The sequence below is a fragment of the Zalophus californianus genome, chromosome X, assembly GCF_009762305.2.
Source record: "Zalophus californianus isolate mZalCal1 chromosome X, mZalCal1.pri.v2, whole genome shotgun sequence".
Classification (NCBI taxonomy): domain Eukaryota; kingdom Metazoa; phylum Chordata; class Mammalia; order Carnivora; family Otariidae; genus Zalophus; species Zalophus californianus.
In genome coordinates, this window is record NC_045612.1 from 73,931,739 (window position 1) to 73,947,120 (window position 15,382).

Here is a 15,382-nt window from a genome sequence, read left to right on the forward strand (position 1 = left end):
CAGTTGAGACCTGATTTGTGACCCAGTATGTGGTCTATTCTGGAGAAAGTTGTATGTGTGCTTGAGAAGAATGAGTATTCTGTTGTTTTAGGGTGGAATGTTCTGTAAATATCTATGAGGTCCATCTGGTCCAGTGTGTCCTTCAAAGCTCTTGTTTCTTTGTTGATTTTCTGCTTAGATGATCTGTCTATTGCCGAGAGTGGAGTATTGAGGTCTCCTAAAATTAACGTATTGTTATCAATATCACTCTTTATTTTGGTTAACCGTTGGCTTATGTAGATGGCTGCTCCCATGTGGGGGCGTAGATATTTACAATTGTTAGATCTTCTTGTTGGATAGACCCTTTAAGAATGATATAGTGTCCTTCTGTGTCTCTAAGTACAGTCTTTAGTTTAAAATCTAATTTGTCTGATATAAGAATTGCAACTCCAGCTTTCTTTTGAGGTCTGTTGGCATGCAATATGGATCTCCATCCCCTTACTTTCAGTCTGGATGTATCTTTAGGTTCAAAATGAATCTCTTGCAGACAGCGTATGGACGGGTCCTGTCTTTTGATCCAGTCTGCAACCCTGTGCTGTTTTATGGGAGCATTTAGACGTTCACATTGAGAGTGATTATTGAAAGAAATGAATTTATTGTCATCATGTTGCCTGTGAAGACCTTGTTTTTATAGACTGTCTTTGTAAATTTCTGTTCTGTATCACTCTTGGGGTCTTTCTCCTTTTATAAAACCCCCCTTAATATTTCTTGCAGGGCCGGCTTAGTGGTCACATATTCTTTCAGTTTCTGCCGGTAGTGGAAGCGCTGCATCTCTCCATCCATTCTAAATGACAGCCTTGCCGGAGAAAGTATTCTTGGCTGCATGTTCTTCTCATTTAGTACCCTGAGTATGTCTTGCCAGTCCTTTCTGGCTTGCCACATCCCTTTGGAAAGGGTTGACGTTATTCTGATGTTCCTCCCTCTGTACGTAAGGAATCTCTTCCCCCTCACTGCCCTTAAGATGGTTTCCTTGATTCTAAGATTTACGAGTTTTACTATTACATGCTTGTGCGTTGGCCTGTTTTCCTTGATCTTGGGAGGGGTCCTCTCTGCCTCTAGGACACGAATGCTTGTTTCATTCCCCAGATTAAGGAAGTTGTCAGCTACAGTTTGTTCAAATATATTTTCTAGTCTTCTCTCTCTCCACTCCCCTCAGGGATCCCAATAATTCTGACGTTGGAATGTTTCATGTTGTCACTTACTTCTCTGATTCTATTTTCATGGATTTTGAGTTGTTTTTCCCTGGCCTCCTCTTTTTCCTTCTTATCTAGTAATTAGTCTTCTAGATCACTGATTTGTTCTTCTACCTCACTTACTCTAGCTGTTAGATTATCTAGATTAGATTGGATCTCATTGATAGCGTTTTTAAGTTCTACCAATTCAGCTTTCATTTCTGCCATTAGAGCTCTATGTTGCCATTAATCAATTTCTCCATTTTAGCTATTGTCTTCACCATTGGTACCCTGAATTCCATTTCCGACATCTTGGTTTTATCTGTATCCATTTGTAAATCTGTGGCAGAAGTCACAGTCTCTGAGTCTTTCCTATTTTGGCAGTTCCTCCTCCTAATCATTCTGTTGAGAGGTGGTTGAGGGGATGTACAGAGTCCAAATTATTGACCACAACCCCAGCAAGGTGCACCTGTTTTCATGGAACCTTAGGGTTGCTGGCCTCTTTGTCTCCCAGCTTGTCTTGTGGGGAAGGGGCCTTCTGTGCTTTTACTTAGGCAACCCTGTGTGGGCAGAGTTGCCCTGCCCCCTGTGGCGGGGCATGGGTTCAGTGAAAACCAGTTTTTGGGGGCTTTTGTTCTCTGGCGCCTTTCCCTGGCAGATTTCTGTGTCTCTTCTGCGAGTCAGAGCATAAGGTATCATTTTTAACCTTCTGCCTCAGAGCAGAGAGATCGCAGTCTGTTCTTCAGAGAGCTCTTCAGGCCACACTATCTCCATTTCTGTTTGTGCTGCTATAAACTGCAATGTCCTCACTGTGTGCCCCTGAGCTGCGCTCCCAGTCCTTCCCTCCAGGTAGGGCATGTCTCTGCCCTTTGTGCTTCTATAACTGCCAGCTGCCCCCAGTTCGAACTCGTGGCCCCACTGCTCCGGATTTCAGTACAGGGGGCTCCCCTAAAGTCCTTTCCCCATTGCTACTGCTCTGTGAGTCTGTGCCCTGTCTGCAGCACGGGAGGCTATTGCTCACCATCGGTGTAGGATACCCATGGCTTCCTCCCCCTGCTTGCCCTTTATCCTCCAATATTTGCCCGCAGAATCAAGGCTCCCTGCTTCGTACCTCGAAACCAAACGCCTGCGATATTTTGTCTGTAGGGATCCAGGTCTATCTTCGTACATCTCAGGCTGCTTTCTTTGGTGTTCAGAGTGTTCTGGTAGATTTCCAGCTCAGTTCCGGGGACTGGTTGGAATAGCATCCCCTACTCCTCTGCCATCTTTTCCCAAAACCACTAAAAAGATTTTAAGTTACCGGCTGTTGGAATTTCATCAACTAAAATTCTCATATATTGTTGTTGATTGGAATACAAAATAGTACATTGGCTTTGGAAAATAATTTGACCGTTTCTTGTATGTTTTAAGGTACACTTGCACCTAACCCTGTAACCCATTTATTGGACCCCTATGTATTTACCCAAGATAAATGAAAATATATGTCCTAGAAAGATTTATACATGAATGTTTAGTGTTTTTCACTATTGTGAAGAAACAGCACAATGTCCATAAATAGGTGAATGAATGAATTATGGTATATTTATACACTGGAATTTACCCAGCAACAAAAATAATGAATTACAGATCGATGAATTTCTACGATATTGTGCAGACCAAAGTAATTTAGATATAAGAGTATGTTCCATATGATCCCATAGACAATAATAGTGATAATAAGTAAATTGGTTTCTATACAACATTAATTACCTGACTAATTAGTCTTGTTTTAATTTACCTTATTCCCAGAAAGCTTCTGTTGTGTAACAAACACTATTCTGCTACATTCTAGAATGAGTGGGTGAAAAACATTACAGAAGACAGATGAATATGAAGGTGGTGTAGAGATAACCCTCAAAGATAGCTTGAACACTTAGGAGAACGAGGCTTGGTCGACAGGGATGCAGAAGCATTGGGAAAGATAAAGTAACGATTTTACATGGTGTAGAGTGAGGCAGTAAATTTTATTTTATTTTTTTTTTAAAGATTTTATTTATTTATTTGACAGAGAGATAGAGAGCACAAGTAGGCAGAGTGGCAGGCAGAGGGAGAGGGAGAAGCAGGCTCTCTGCTGAGCAGGGAGCCGGACATGGGGCTCGATCCCAGGACCCTGGGATCATGACCTGAGCCGAAGGCAGCCGCTTAACCGACTGAGCCACCCAGGCGCCCCGTAAATTTTATTTTAATTAGGAAATAAATGCCCCATACATAACAAGCATTGCTAGGTTATCTATTGATGCTTTGGTGTCCAAAAGTTACTCAACTCATTTATCTGAAATACAGGACTCATTCCTGACACTTTTCTTAGTATAGAGGCCAAATATATGAGACTTTCTTTCGCTGAAGAGCTGCTAATTTATGCTTGTTCATATTTGTGAATGTGATTTGTTTGCGTTGTCTCATTTTTTATTTGTTTGTTTAGAAGGTAAGTATAGGAATGCCTATCTTTGTGTATTTAAGAGGAGTAAATGAGAGTGCTTATGGAAAGTCCTTCATAAACTTTTTCAAGCTCTGTGCAAATGTAAAGTAGTGTTTTCCATCCAGCCCAAGGTCTGGAGAAGAGATGTTGTTGCAAATAATGAAAATGGGAATGAATGCAACTCCTTTTTTACCCCACGCTTTTACTTACAAAATAATATAAATGTAAAAAAATCATAATATTTGTGGTTTCTGAAATGTTTAGATAGTTCTAAAAGAGGAGTGATTATTAACTGTACTTTGTATTAAGAAAAAACTGAAGGAATCCAGGTATTTGTGAAAGGGCAATATAATGAATATTCTTATTTAATTTCCCTGAGTGACACAGAAATCACATGGGGGAATTCTGAGCTTGTCCTTTTCTGCTCCTAGCCAAGGAGGCCAGAGGAAAGTGATTGTTTTCCAGCCATGGAGCCAGTTTTGTGTTCTCTTTCTGATGAAATATGGAAAACAGGGTGTGCATGCTCCTCTTACATTTATGTGTACCAGATTTGATGTAGAAAATGTTACTCCAAAGTGTGGAAATTTGAGAAGGCATGGTAACCTGGTGTGCAGTCCCTACGCTTTGTAAAACCTTTCTTCTTTTTTAAAGGTTTTATTTGAGAGAGTGTGAGCGAGTGGGGGGAGGGGCAGAGGGAGAGCGAGAGAGAGAGAGAGAGAGAGAGAGAGAGAGAGAGAGAGAGAGAGATTCTCAAGCAGACTCCCCGCTGAGCACCAATCCTGACACAGGGCTCAATCCCAGTACCCATGAGATCATGACCTGGGGCAAAATCATGAGTCAGATGCTTAACTGGCTGAGCCACTGCTCCTCTCTTCTTCTTTCTTCTCCTTCTCCTCTTCCTCCTCCCCCTTCTCTTCCTCCTCCTTCTCCTGCTTCTCCTCCTCACCAGTGATGTGTTTAAAGGGTCAAGGATCTAAATCCTGAAAATAAGCTCTTCTGGAAATGTGATGTAGACAACATGACAATAAAATTCTAGGCAGGTTAATCTGTTCCAACCAAATGTCTGAGCACGTTTTATTGTTTGTGCCTAACCATGTTAGCTTTTTATTGAAAGGAATAGATGTTATTGTTTGCACTGTTTCCCTTTCTGTTGGTCTGAGAGTAAAAACTCTCATAAGCCTATGTATCTGATAGATAGATGTGAAAGTGGAGGAGGCTGAAACTATGGAGTTAAAGAAGAAATACGAAAAGGGAAGCAAAAATAACCAGAAGTTTGAGCTTCCCTGGAAGATGTTCTAATGGATTACTTTAGTTAGTGGGAGGAGTGCCCCTTAAACTGTAAAGGACATATGAAGTATATGAAAATGCAGTTTCTGATTCTGTAAGTCTGCGGTTTGACCTGGGAATGTGTATTTCCATAAAGCTCCCATGTGATGATGATTCTGCTCTGAGATGCGCTCAGAGTAGCAAGGCTGGAGAGTTTGGCTGTACCTTTTGGTGAAGGTCATATTTTAAAAAATTTCACTGAAGAAAATTTGTCAAAAGGCTAGCTAAATATGATTTAGTTTTATACCTTCATTAGACTTTCATATAATAAAATTCAAAATTATTCACCCAAAATAAAAGCATTTGTCTAGGCATACCACCCTGAAGTTTTTCATTAATTGCTTCCTTAGTTCAGATCCCTTGCTGAATACTATGTGAACAAGTTAAATTTGTTCTCCTGCCAGATAGTATCCTAACCCAGGCTGCCATAGGGTTAATGTGTAAAATGTCCAGGTTGTGCCTGTGTTGCCATGGAAAAGGACAGACCATCTAGCTTCTACTTTTGATACTGCCGGCTGGCTCAGGGACCTTGAGTACCACAGCTCTAAAATTCAGCTATTTTTTTTCCTTTGTAGAATGATTGTGGGTATTTGTTTGGTGAGAGGTGAGAAAGCATTTAGTTAGTGCCCATAATTGGTGCTCAATTAATGCTTAAAGAGATTCTTTAGGAGTAAAACGAAGTAGTTTTAAGTCTTATAGGCTTTGGGTAGAAGGAGTCAGAGAGGAAAGGAATTGAGAGTAAAACACATCCTATAACTTAAAAGAAGGACTTCACTAAGCTGCCCTCCTTCCATCTTTAATGGTTTTAGTTGCTCAAATCTTCTACTGAAGTTCTGATCTTTTGTTTAACTTTATTAAATGCAAGTTGCTAACTACTGGGAGAACTTCCTTTTGCTTTTCTTCTATCAGCCTTATCAGAAATGAGTAAATCAGTTAAAGGACAGCAGTCTTGACCATTTCTTCTGTTCCTCTTACTTTGCAGATTATTCTTCAGCTGTTCAGAAATTTTCTCAGACACTTCAGTCCTTTCAGTTTGATTTTATTGGAGACACTCTGACTGATGATGAGATTAACATTGGTAAGTCTTCAGCTACATGTGGCCTTGTGCCTCTTGAGGCAGTTCTGAGACTCCTAGGTTTTTGGATACAGGGAACCTGGGCATCTTCATCCTCTGTGATCTAGTGTCAAGCTCATGGGAGGCTGCTTAAGAAGGGTAAAGAAACATTGTCTCCCAGTCCCCTTCTCCTCTCAAACAAAAGCAATAAAAAGATAGCCCTTAAGCCTCCACTGAGGCCTTTGACTCAGTCAATCTTCAGGGGACTTTTTCTTTAAAGAATCTAATACATGAAAACAGATATTTTTGTAAAATATAAATGAAAGAGTGATTTTTTTTTAAATTCTAAAATGATTTAGAATAACAGTCCTCCAAGGAATAAATTCCTCTAGAATGTTTAAAAGTAACATTTATATATGTCCAGCTTTTCAGACAACAGGACATTTGACATCTCTCTTGGGAACTGAATTTAACAACTCACTCTATGAGCTGTGTGATCTTGGACCGATACTTCCTTTTTCTGAGCCTTAGTCTTATCATCTATAAAATGTGTTTAATATTAATATCAAGAATGTTACCGGGAAGAGATTGAATAGTGGATGTTAAAGAACTTTGTGTTAGTTGGTATGAAGTTAAAGTAGTGTCAGCAAACTATGGCCCTTGGGCCAAATCTTGCCTGCCCCCTTCTTTTGGTAAATAAAGTTTTGTTGGAACACAGCCACATATATTCGTTTAAATATGGTCTAAGGGAAAAAAATATTGTCTAAGGGTACTTTTGTGGTAGGACAACAACATTGAGTAGAAGTAGCAGAGACTGGATGGCTTTCAAAGCCTAAAATATTTGTTCTGGTCATCTAAGAAAAAGTTTGGTAACCAGTGAGCTAAAGAATTAGTGTAAAGCATTTGCTAGACAAGAACACTGGATCACAGGACTATGGTGAATGATTTAATGTCACTGAAACAAGTTAGTTACAAGGTTGTATTTATGAACCCCAGCATTAAAATATGAAAATGTATTATTATTATTTAATGGTCATTGTAGTAAATATGAATAATATATAAAAATATAAAATTACCTATGATAGTAAGATATTCCATCACAGAAACAATGTATTAGATGGTATTGGCATGTTATATTTTGGCTCTTTTTTGTACATGTGTCTCTTATGTGTATGCAATTTAGTTCATGCTAAATATGTAATTTTATCTTTTTAACCTAACAGTTTATCCTAATCAGCTTCTGATATCATTTAAAATTCTTTGTAAATTTCATGGGGGAGCAAGGACATTGTTTTTATTCACTGCTATTTCCCTAGCATGTAGAGGGTGCCTAACATATAGTAGATACTCAGCACATGTTTGTTGAGTAAATAAATAATGGATGAATTCGGATCTCTTTATTATAGGAGCCATAGTTTATATGATATTCAACTATTTAGCTTATTTCTAATTTTTCACTATTATAAATAATACTGCAATGAGTACTTTCATGAGACTAAGATTGATGACTGTTTTGGTAAATGTGGTAGTGTAACTAATGAGGCACACATTTGCATTTAGATTATTTATTCACTTCATTTTAATTTTGCAGATCTATTTTTGACTAAGGGCATGACTTATTTAAAAGTTAATATCATGAGCTCTAGAGTCAGATAGCCCAAATTTGAACTCTAGCTTTGGAATTTATTATCTGTGTAATCTGGGGAGATGACTTTCCCTTTTTTGAATGTTAATTTTTCTCATCTTTGAAATAGGGTTGAGATGATCAATGCCAAGTGTGCACAGTGCCTAAATATATGTTAACTGTTTAATCATTGTTAATATAAGACTTGATTTCTTTGTACTCTGCAATGGACTGAGTGCTTCTGTGTCCTTCCCAAAATTCATATGTTGAAATTCTAACCCCTGATATGATGGTATCAAGAGCTGGAGTCTTTGGGAGGTGATTAGGTCATGAAAGTGGAACCCCTCATTGATGGGATTAGTGCCCTCCTAAAAGAGACACCAGAGGACTCTTTTACCCTCCTTCCATCCCGTGAGGATACACAAGAAGTTGTCAGTCTACAACCTCGAAGAGCGCTCTCACCAGAACCTAACTATAATGACACCCTGATCTCAGACTTCCAGCCTCCAGAACTGTGAGAAATAAATTTCTGTGGTTTATAAACCACTCAGTCTACAGTATTTTGTTATAGCATCCTAAACGTGGTAAGACAGAAAGAAATTGGTACTGGGAAGTCAGGGTGTTCTGTACCAAATACCTAAAAATGTGGAAGTAGCTTTGGAACTGAGTAATGGGAAGAAGCTGCAAAAGTTTGGAGGTGCATGCTAAGAAAAGTCTAGATTGTCATGAATGGCATTTTAAAGGCAATTGTGGTGAGAGCTCAGAAAGAAAAAAGGCGAGCCATAGAGAAAGTTTCCATGAAGAACATGTTATTAGACAATAGAGAAAAGCAATCCTTGTTATAAAGTAGGCAAAGAACTTGGCTGAGTTGTGTTTGCATTCTAGTGTTCTGTGGAAGATGGTGTTTTCTGACTGAAAAAAATTGAATATTTGGCTGAGGAAATTTCTAAGCAAAGTGTTAAAAGAATGGCTTGGTTCCCCCTGTTTCTACCAAAAGCTGAGAGGAGAAAAATGAATTGAAGATGAAATTATTAAACAAAATGGAACCAGAACTTCAAGATTTGGACACTTCTCTGCCTGTCCACATTACAAAAAATGACAGTGTGTTTGGAAGAGAACACCAAGGGTGTGGTGGACTGACCATTGCATAAGGAGATCAATGTGGGTGTGAACCATGGAACAGAAGCCAGGAATAGAGATGGAATTATATGAGCAGAAACACTACCAGCTGGGAGTATAGGAAACAAAAATGGGACAAAATGAAGGAAGACTGACTTCTTAGACCCTATTAGACCAGACCATATAGCTATTTGGCTATGAACATGCACTATTTTTCAAAGACAAGAGAAGAAGGACTCTGAAGCCAATCCTGAGATCATCAGGGCTGCCACTTCCATCACATGTGTAGAGTGCAGAGGCCCTAGGGCCTCCCCCTAGATTTGAAAGGGTGAGACCAATGCCCAAGGAGCTGTAAGGGGTGGGCTCTCTGAGGGTACAACACCCATCTTACCGTAAATGTCAACAAGTGCCGTTTAGGGAAAAGGTGTGTGAGTTTGAGCATGATGGCTTATAAACAAAAATAAAAATGGCGCCCCCCCCCCCCCCCCCCCGGCTATTGATGCCAGGTTCTTGTGGGTGTTTGTGAGCTCCATTTAAGTTGCTAGCTGTGACACAGCTTCTTAATGTATGCTTTACAACAACACTTTAACTCAGTTGCCATTTGCCTACCATCTCCAGAAGCTCACAGTTACCATCTGATCATTGCCTTTAGGGATGATGACTCATGAATTGACTTTTCTTGATGGGGACTGAGAAAAGATTTTGAGATTTTAATTGGCCTGTCATAGTCATTGTCCTTGTTGAATGTGTCATTTTGAGAACTGGGATTTGTGATGGTAGTGAGAAGAACAACCAGTGCTCCAGCAGTTTAAGGTAAGGCTCTTTGGAGGCTTTGAGAGGAAATATTAGACACCCTACTGGGAGGGCATTGTTGGGAAACAGTTGCTTTGGAAGCTGAGACAGGAGAGTGTGCCATACCCTCCAATTGCCAACACTACTGGCCCAGAGTAGGTAGATCTTCTGTTCAACTAGAAAAATTGGTAGAAGTACAGTTATGATAGAATTTTGGGTTGAGATTTAGATTTCACATTATATGTGAAGAGAGCCTTGCAGTTCTTTTCATAATGCATTTTTCATGATGGCTGCAAAATGTGACTCAGTACCATTAACCCCCTTGTAGATACCAGTTGTCTAACAGAGATGGTAGTGATTCCTAGAGGATGTGAGTCAAAACCTGAGGCTTCTTTGGAGAGTCCCTTCCCTTGATCATCAGCGCTAGTAACTAACTTGAGTAGTCTGTGTCTAACAGGGACAAGTGAGAGAAAATGTCTCACTGCCCTGATGATGACATTTGTCCCTGCTCTAGAGCAAGACATCTATGCCTTCAATTGGCATTGCCTGGCTTTTTCTCTACCTCTGTAGCTCAGTAACCAAAGGAAATCTCAGGAGTTTGGGTACTTTTGTGTATACTTCAGATTTATTAGCTATGGGATCTTAGCAACATTACCTAAGCTTTTTGGGCCTCTGTTTTCCTCATCTGTAAAGCAGGAAGTATAATCTATTTCATAAGACTGTGAGGAGTAAATCAGATAAATACATATACCAGAGAGTATATGTAAATGATTAGGCTCAGTGTCTGACTTGTGATTGGTGCTCAGTATTTCATAGTTGTTACCAGAAAGGTGGTAGAACCTAAGTTTTGGAAAATTTCAGTTTGAAATTATACTTCCTGAATAACTGCAAAAGAAAATGTGAAATAAACTGTTAATATTCTAGGAACCTTAGAGAGTATCTAGCTTAGTTATTCCTAATATATGTCACAGTGACCTGAAGCTCTTATTGATTCAGAGTCTCAGGACCTCTCTTAGATCAAATAAATCAGAATCTCTGTAGTGGAGCCTAGCGCCCTGATTTCTACACAGTCATCATAAAATGATGAGCATTTTGGAACCCCATGTCAGTTTTCAGGATTTTTCAAACTGTTCCTTGGATCCTCAATTTCTCCTATCCACCAGTGCTCAAATGAAGCATGTAAGAATTTACTTGAAAAATTGAATTTCCAGATTAAAAAATAAGCTGATACTTACACAGTGCTTACCAAGTACCAGGTCTTGTTTTAAGCACTTTACATAAACTGATGAGAGAGAAGCAGAGAGACAGGGACAGAGAGAGGCATGTGCGCACGCATGCGCACGCACACGCGCACACACACACACGCACACACACCCACAGAGCAAGAGAGGGAGGGAGGGAAGGAGAAGATGAGAATATACTAAGCTAGTTTACCAACCTTCCTGCCACCACTCCTGCCAATTCTACAGATAGGGAAACTGATGTCCAGAGTTGGGCTAGTGATTGTTGAAGGTAGTGCCAGATTTATTGCTGGAACCAAGGTCTCCTAAAGCCCAATTGATTTATTCAACTAATTTTTATTGAGCACCTGCCATGAACCCTGCCGTCATGGAGCTTCCATTCAGGTAAGTTTTAGGAAGAAGTATAGGCAAATAACTTCCTATATCATTGCAGTACCAGGAGCAAGAAAGATGGGTGCTTCCCATGTAGGCTTCAGAGAACCTCCTTGCTCTTTTCGTAGGAACCCTGCTATTGTATTTGTTCATTAGTAAATAGGTAGAAAGTGTCCATTAAGTGCCATAGACTGGGGATTCAGAGACACAATGAATCTCCCTGCCCTTGAGGATCTCATAGTCTATTAAAGGAGGCAGATGAGTATACAGACAATTGCAAGACAATATAAAAAGTACTATGATAGAGGTAGGCACACAGTGGCTCCTACTCCACACTGGTGTGTGTGTGTTTGTGTGTGTGTGTGTGTGTGTGTGAGAGAGAGAGAGAGAGAGAGATAGGGAGAATAAACAAGGAAGGCTTCTCAGAGAAATGATATCTAAGTTAGATGCAGGGCTAGGGTGAGGCAAGTGAGGGTGCTAGGGCTACAATTTAAGAAAGCACTTATTCTCAGGTTCATGCAAAGTGCAGGTGGGCACCAGAGTGTGAGTGCCTCCTAAATTTTGCACCATGAGTGCCTCACTTGCCTCTCTCCTGTCCTGGTCCTGATCTGAGTTGAATTTCTAAAGGATGAATGAGAATTAAGAAAAGACAACAGAGAAAACAAATATACAAAAGCACAGTTGAGGGGAGTAAGATTATCTTTCTTGAAACTGGAAGTCACTGAATGTGACTGGAAAAGATGGAGAAGGAGTCAGAGATTAAGACCTGAGAGGTTGCATAAAGGCTAAGTTAGAGTCTTGGCAGGTGATGAAAATGAGCAAAGCAGACTGTATATAGGATGACAATTGATATTCTGTCTCTGTGACTTGGTAATGAGAGGTAGGGCTTGTGACAAACAGAAAAAGACGTGCTCCATCTAAGAGCAGCATCCTTGAATGGGCTCTAGTGATTGTTGCTATCTAAAAATGTGGGCCTATATTGCCAGAATCTCCTATTTTTTCCCAGAAAGTGATACCCAGATACTTTATGCATAGTATTAAGTGTCAGCAGTTCAGTCAAAAACACTATGCGAACCAAACAAAACATACCTGTTGGTATGTTTACAGTACATGGGTTTGTGATGCTGATGCCTGGGTTAGACAGTGAGGGGCCTGGAATACCTCATGAAATATCTTGGATTGTATCCTGAAGTTTATGGGGAGTAATACACAAATGGGAAGAGATCAGGAAGGAGACCTAAGCAGATTCCCAAAAGTTTTGACTTAATCTTAAAAACTCTGGTGGACCTCACTGGAGAACCTTATATATATATGTATATATATATGTATTTTTTTCTTTTCAAGTTTTTATTTAAATTCCATTTAACATACAGTGTAATATTAGTTTCAGGTATGGAATTTAGTGATTCATCACTTACATATAACACCCAGTGCTCATCGCAAGTGCCCTCTGTAATATCCATCAGCCATTTAACCCATCTCCCCGCCCATCTCCCCTCCAGCAACCCTCAGTTTCTTCTCTATAGTTAAGAGTCCGTTTTCTGGTTTGCCTCTCTCTCTTTTTTCCCTGTGTTTATCTCTTTTGTTTCTTAAATTCCACATATGAGTGAAATCATATGCTATTTGTCTTTTTCTGACTGACTTATTTCGCTTAGCATAACACCCTCTACCTCTATCCACATCATTGCAAATGTCAAGATTTCATTCTTTTTAGAGCCAAGTAATATATTCCATTGTGTGAGTGTGTGTGTGTGTGTGTAGTGTATATGATGTTTTCTTGTTCTTTCTTTTGGGATGAATTCTTCTGTCTTGGCATTTTGTCTAGGTTGGCTTTATGAAGATGAAGTTGTGTGACGTCCAGGGCCTGGTGCTTCCGGCTCTAGTGTGTATTGTGTGCATTCTGCTGTTTTGTTTTGGCTGCTCTATCCCTTAGATCAGTCTTCTACAGTGGTTCTCCTTGTCTGCAGTGGGCCGTGTTTGGTCCTTGGCCGGAGTGTGGCAAATTTTAACTAGGTGTGTTCTGTTCTGCTTTTTAAATGAGACCTGATGCTATTTCCACTAGAACTGAAGCTTTGCAGAACTCAGTGGTCACTAGACATGGTGCATTTGGAGATGTGTGCTTTTCCTCTTGGGAAGGAGCCTGCTGTGCTGGTCCTTAGGCACACTTTCCTGAGAAAAGCAGTACTAGCAGAGTGCAGGGGGGCGAGACTTGATGTAAGCAGGTTAGGCAGCCAGTGCTGGTGTCGTGCTGTTTACTGAAGTTCCTTTATGCTGAGGAGCAGGGTAGGGAAATGGCACCAGCCAGTTCCTTTGTCTCTAGGGAGTACAGTCTTTGCTTGCTACCATCAGGAAAGCCCTCCCAAAAGAGCGAATAATTTCCCCTCATGTGTCCCAGGTGTTTTTCAAATTGTTTTTACACTGTGTCTGAGTTGTTTGCCTTCCTGGACCAGCACAGTTCACTTTGGGCTCTATCCCATTCAAGCCAGCTGACTTTTAAGACTCTATACTTTGGGGGCCTGGTGTGGCAGGGATCTTCTGCGCTGGTCTTCTGGGGTCCTGCCATGCTAGGACTGATGCAGTATTGACCCAGAAGGGCAGTCATGACAGAGCATGGGGGCATGGGACTTGGAGCAAAGCAGGCTAAACAGCCAATGTCTAGGTTAGGCACCTTTAGTAGGTGTGTCTGCTGAGGGGTGGGGAAGTGAAATGGCTCCAGGTGGCTCTTTTGTTCCTGGAGAGGCAATGCCACCATGTCTCTGCCAAGAACCTTATATTTTAACCCTGAGTTTCAGTCTTGTCATCACTAAGTGGGGTATCCATTGGGTGAACCCTGGTAGCATAGTCCTCTTTTGTGCACCTGGCTTGTTACCTCTTTCCCAGAAGATGGCACCTATTAAGTTTTAGCAGGTTTGTTTATGCCTAGAGAAAGAAAAAACAGTGTTGTAAAATCTCAGACTACAAATTACATTTCCACTCTAGTCATCCTAACATTTTTGAAGAAATCCCTTTGTGGACCAAGCAGATTGACTTAAGGTCAAACTTGCAGGTAGAAAATTCCATCAACCACCAATTACTGCTTTCTGGGAGCAGATAGCTCAAATAAAGTTCAACATTGTCATTCCCCCCTCCTCAGCCCCCGTACGTTTAATCAACATGGATATTATTCATTGCCGAAAACTCACAGCCAGTCATAAACCACCTGATTAGAAAGGAGTTAGTCTCTTGAGGAGTTTTCTTGATTTTTTTTTTTCTATAAAACCGGATCATTTTTTGAGAGGGGGATGGCAAAAGTCAGTTTTTTTAGCGTCAGGCATCTTAAAAGAAGAGGGATACCTAAAGTGAAAAAGAGAAATACTAATATCAAAGTGTATATTAAAGAAAAGAGCCAGGAGTTAAACCCTGAAGTTCCAGTTGTTTCTAAGAGGTCAGTGGGGAAAAATCTATCAACTGTACTGTACCACTCCTGGAGTTTCTTGAAGCTCCCAAGCTGGGTGTCAGTGCTTTAGGTGACATTGTCCACAGACTTGGCTACCATGCGTATAAGGGCATACATAAACTGAACATTTTACCAGGCTTTCTTAATCCAGACAATGTCTTTTCCAGGGAGAGTCTAGCTCAATGCATGGTCTCCTGTTGTGGTGAGCCATTCATTAGAAGTTTATACCAAGTTATCAGGCTTTATTTCACAGGTCTTCAGATCTTGGGGAAAGGGCCAGTTGTAAGGCAACCTGGAATCTTTATAGGAAACTGGGCTGTCAGGTTTTAGTTCTTCATGAGTCCGAGTCATATGAGAGGGCGAAAATTGGAATTGTTAGTTTGGAGGATTATAACTAGATATTAAAGGAAATGGAAAGGATTGGAAATTTGGTATTTACGAATTGGGCAAGATAGCAGGATCCAGTCTGATTTACAGATAGGTACCAAAACTGTTTTTTTTTTTTTTGACAGAGAAGGGGAGAAAGCCAATGAAATCTCAACCAGGCAAGATAGAATATGCATGCTCATAAATTACCCACAATTAACAAGAGGTGCAAAAGCTCAACTAACTCAAAGACCAAAAAACAGGGCAAAACTGATCATCCAAAAGGGTGTGCTATGCATCGTTCCCCATTAAAACAAAATTTCTCTCTTTTGATCAAAGTTCATCTCAGAGATTAATTTTTTTCAAAGATAAATTGCTTTTTT

The 15,382-nt window shown here is 40.2% G+C and overlaps 1 protein-coding gene across 6 annotated transcripts in view; it reads left to right on the forward strand.

Moving 5' to 3' along the window:
• The window catches only part of OPHN1 (oligophrenin 1), a 499,922-nt gene that overhangs the window by 153,908 nt on the left and 330,632 nt on the right, over nucleotides 1-15,382 (forward strand). For 5 of the 6 annotated variants that reach the window (XM_027608515.1, XM_027608512.1, XM_027608514.1 and 2 more), the window contains one exon: nucleotides 5,978-6,073. The exons of the other annotated variant lie outside the window; for it this stretch is intronic. In XM_027608515.1, the coding sequence (XP_027464316.1) occupies nucleotides 5,978-6,073 (96 nt within the window). The remainder of the gene's footprint in view (nucleotides 1-5,977; nucleotides 6,074-15,382) is intronic. 6 annotated transcript variants of the gene reach the window in all.